The sequence below is a fragment of the Chenopodium quinoa genome, unplaced genomic scaffold (assembly GCF_001683475.1).
Source record: "Chenopodium quinoa cultivar QQ74 unplaced genomic scaffold, ASM168347v1, whole genome shotgun sequence".
NCBI lineage: Eukaryota > Viridiplantae > Streptophyta > Magnoliopsida > Caryophyllales > Amaranthaceae > Chenopodium > Chenopodium quinoa.
Genome location: NW_018742329.1, coordinates 6,122,604 through 6,126,190, shown reverse-complemented (window position 1 = coordinate 6,126,190; position 3,587 = coordinate 6,122,604). Strand labels below are relative to the sequence as shown.

General features: G+C 35.3%; 1 protein-coding gene across 1 annotated transcript; it reads left to right on the top strand.

The window, feature by feature from the left end:
- The first annotated feature begins 1,220 nt into the window (after window positions 1-1,220).
- Window positions 1,221-2,723, top strand: LOC110691001. The gene is made up of 5 exons (XM_021867933.1): window positions 1,221-1,473; window positions 1,571-1,815; window positions 1,932-2,329; window positions 2,431-2,547; window positions 2,640-2,723. The coding sequence occupies exons 1-3, from the start codon at window positions 1,230-1,232 to the stop codon at window positions 2,193-2,195; spliced, it is 753 nt and encodes a 250-aa protein (XP_021723625.1). The 5' UTR covers window positions 1,221-1,229; the 3' UTR covers window positions 2,196-2,329; window positions 2,431-2,547; window positions 2,640-2,723.
- The last annotated feature ends 864 nt before the right edge of the window (window positions 2,724-3,587 follow it).

The window sequence follows — 3,587 nt, the reverse complement described above, 5'->3', positions numbered from 1 at the left end:
TACTACTCTCCATAAAAGTCACTCAATTTTCTGGATACTTACTAATAAATCTACTACATTACTTATAGAGTTAAGCTTAGGAAATACATGTGAATATTAACCATTTAATCTGACCTGCATCAAGAAAGGCAGTTTACATTCTTTAGTTAGTTTTTGGATTACTTATCAGACTATCAGGTTAGTATGTAAATAAAACTGAGTTTTAGTGACCAAATGCAAATATGTAAGCCTCTTTCATCAGCTTTAAAGTTTTCATTATAAACTTATAATTGACTAGCAGCGGATTTCTAAAGTTTGTGTCACTTGTGCTGACTGTTGTATTTTTCTGGTGGAGTTTCAAACTAAGATGAATTATGAAGTAAAAAAATTGTTCTAAACTACTGTGTGGATAGATATCTGTTGTAGACATTGTACACACTTCTAAACTGACTGCCTTGTGTGTTCTTTGTAGGAAGAAATATTTAGATGGAAGAATATGAGAAACTTAGACAAAAAACTATAGAATAAAATAGAATCAGGGTGAAGGATTTAGGGATTACATCCATGGCTTATGAAATGAAACAGTCGATGAAGGGATCGAATCAAACGAAAAAAAGGAAGAAGGTGACACAAGATACTGACGAGTATACAACTGATGAAGAGGGTGAACTGAACCACTCAAGTGAAGAGGATGAAAATGAGATAAGGAAAAATGCTTTAAACTTGAGATCTCGTTCAAAGAAGGTGGTAAATTTTTTTTTGAAAACTTAATTTTGTGAATCATAACTGTTCAAAAATCATGTAATACTTGTTTAATGATTCTCGTGAATACTTAATTTCAGGTTGTGGCATTGAGAGGGAAGATAACCACAAACACTAAGGACACGTCATGTGTCTCTTCAGTACCAATGGCTAATCAAATTAAGATACATCTTCAAGACACCGAGAGACAACACCCAGATCAAGGATTACAAGGGAGAGATTCAACACAAAGAAAAATCCAATTGGGCAAGTCTACTGCACATAAAAAATCAGGAATCCATAATCAGCAAGAGAAAGAGGTTGGGATTGGGAATGGTATCCAAACTAAGACAGGGCAGAGTAAGACAGTGGTTGCCCCTGGTTCACTCAGTGCTTATAGGCAAATGCAAACACAGTTACGTGAAAAAGAGAGGAGAGCAAAACAAAGTGATTTATTACTACCACGACAACTACGACCTGTTAAAATGACTATTTCAAAGCCTGTTAACATGGCTAGTTCAGATTGGCATTCAGGGAGTTCACAAGCACAAAGTTTTTCACAACCACAAAGATTTGGACATGACTTACAGGAAGATTATGAGAATCATATGGGTTCAAATGAACGCATTTTGGAACAATATGACGATGAAGAAGATGCTTTTAGTGAGGATTTGAGTACTCTTACCCCTGAGGAGCTAGGAATAATGCAAGATGTACCACTAATGAATCAAGAGCAAGAAAGTGAACAAATAGGTAATGATCACTATCATTCCATTCTAAATATTTTAAGATAGATATGTTAAGAGCAATATATGATTTTAATGACTTTGTCGAGTTAATATTCATGTAGCACCTCCAAAAAGTAAGCGAACTAGAGGACCAACTATGTGTAAAGATGTCCATGAATGGACATTAGAGGAGCGTAAGCCTATTGTTCTTAATGAAATGGGAAAGCCTATTGGTCCCGATGATAAGACTGTGAATACATTTACAAGATTCTTAGGGACTTTAGCTCGTAATTCTTCTCTAGCATCGTTGAACAAGATTAGTTGGCATTATGTTCCAGACAAGGAACAAATTTGGAGTTACGTGAAGATATGCACCTTTTTTTTAAATGGTGTGATTTGATTAGTTTATGTGCTATTATATGTCAAGTGGCTGACGTAATTTATTGCTTCCTAATTTGTTGTTTAATATTTTACTTAATACAGAAGAAATACATAATCTCGGAAAAAGGTAAAGATTGTGTTTTGACATCCGTGGGAAGGCTGTGGCGTAGATATAAATGTAGTGTAAAGGCAACACACTTTACTCCGTACGACAATGATGGTGATAGGCTGGCAAATCCACCTAATACAATTCCAGAAGCACATTTCAAAGAGTTGCTAAAATTTTGGAATTTGGAACCAGTTCAGGTAGAGTTATGTTGTTTGTTTCCATTTATATTACAATTGTTTATTTCTTTCTCAAATTGAAATATGTTAAACTATGAACCGTGTGTTATGCATGCATGCAAGAAGACAGCCAAAAGAAAAGGGAAATAAGTATAGATCAAAAAGATAGGCACACCATGGGTCCTATGACTTTAGCGAGGAAACAACATAAATTGGTATATTTTTATACCATTTTTCCTTCTATATCTTACTCACTAGGATCATGTAAACAATATTCATTCAATTCTTATTTGGATGTGTTTTTTTTTTATTCTAGCAACAACTAGATGTTGAAAAAAAGCCACCATCCTTGGCACTCATGTACAAAGAAAATCGTAAAAGGAAAGCAGACAAGAAATACAAAACATCTTATGAGCCCACCCAAAGTAACATTGTAAGTCATGTTGTCTGCATATTTTTTTGAATATGATTATTTGTCTCAAATTAGTTAGTTGTTTGATTTTTATATTCCCATTATAGGACGAGATGGAGGAGGTACAAATTCAAAGTGAAATTGATGGAGATGTTGCATACTATGAAGTAATGAATAAACCAAATAACTTTGGCCATAGAAAAAAGCAACCAGGGATATGTTCACTAAGGGGAAAGAGCAACAATCCAATAATTCCCGATGAGTTCTTAAAGCCCTATAAAGACCAAATTGTGAAAGAAACTGTAGCATAATTAATGAAGACGCTCAAGCAAATTGATCCTGAAGTGTTGGATACTTTGACTCGATCACTTGAAAATGTGTCATCCAATCCAAAACTTACATATCATATTCCCATTGTACACTCTAATGAGCAACAACGAAATGAGGTAAGTTAATGTATAATCTTTTAAATAGCACAAAGTCTTATTATTGAATTATTTAATTTTTGTTCCAGTTTTTTGATACATGATGCTTTCACACATAGGATCAAACGGATGAAGATGAAGAATTGGGATAGCAATTGATGATCAACAAGAACTTTCTTATACTGCTTTTTTGCTACTGCGACCGCTATTTTGCTGCTGTTTTGATCTGTTTTGCTGCTGTTTTGATCTGTTTTGCTGCTGTTTCGAGCTATTTTGCTGCTACTGTTGTCTCTGTTGCTGTTTTGCTGCTGTTTTTAGCTGTTTTGCAGCTGTTTTGAGCTGTTTCGCTGCTGTTTCGAGCTGTTTTGCTGCTGTTTCGGGCTATTTTGTTGCTCTTTTGCTGCTATTGCTGTCTCTGCTGCTGTTTTCAGCTGTTTTGCTGCTGTTTTGAGCTGTTTGGCTGCTGTTTCGCGCTGTTTTGCTGCTGTTTCGAGCTGTTTTACTGCTGCTTTGAGCTATTTTGCTGCTACTGCTGTCTCTATTTCTTTTTTGCTGCTGTTTTCAGCTGTTTTGCTGTTGTTTTGCTGCTGAATCTTGCTCATTCGGTTGCCAACTCATGTCTACTACTGCTGGTTG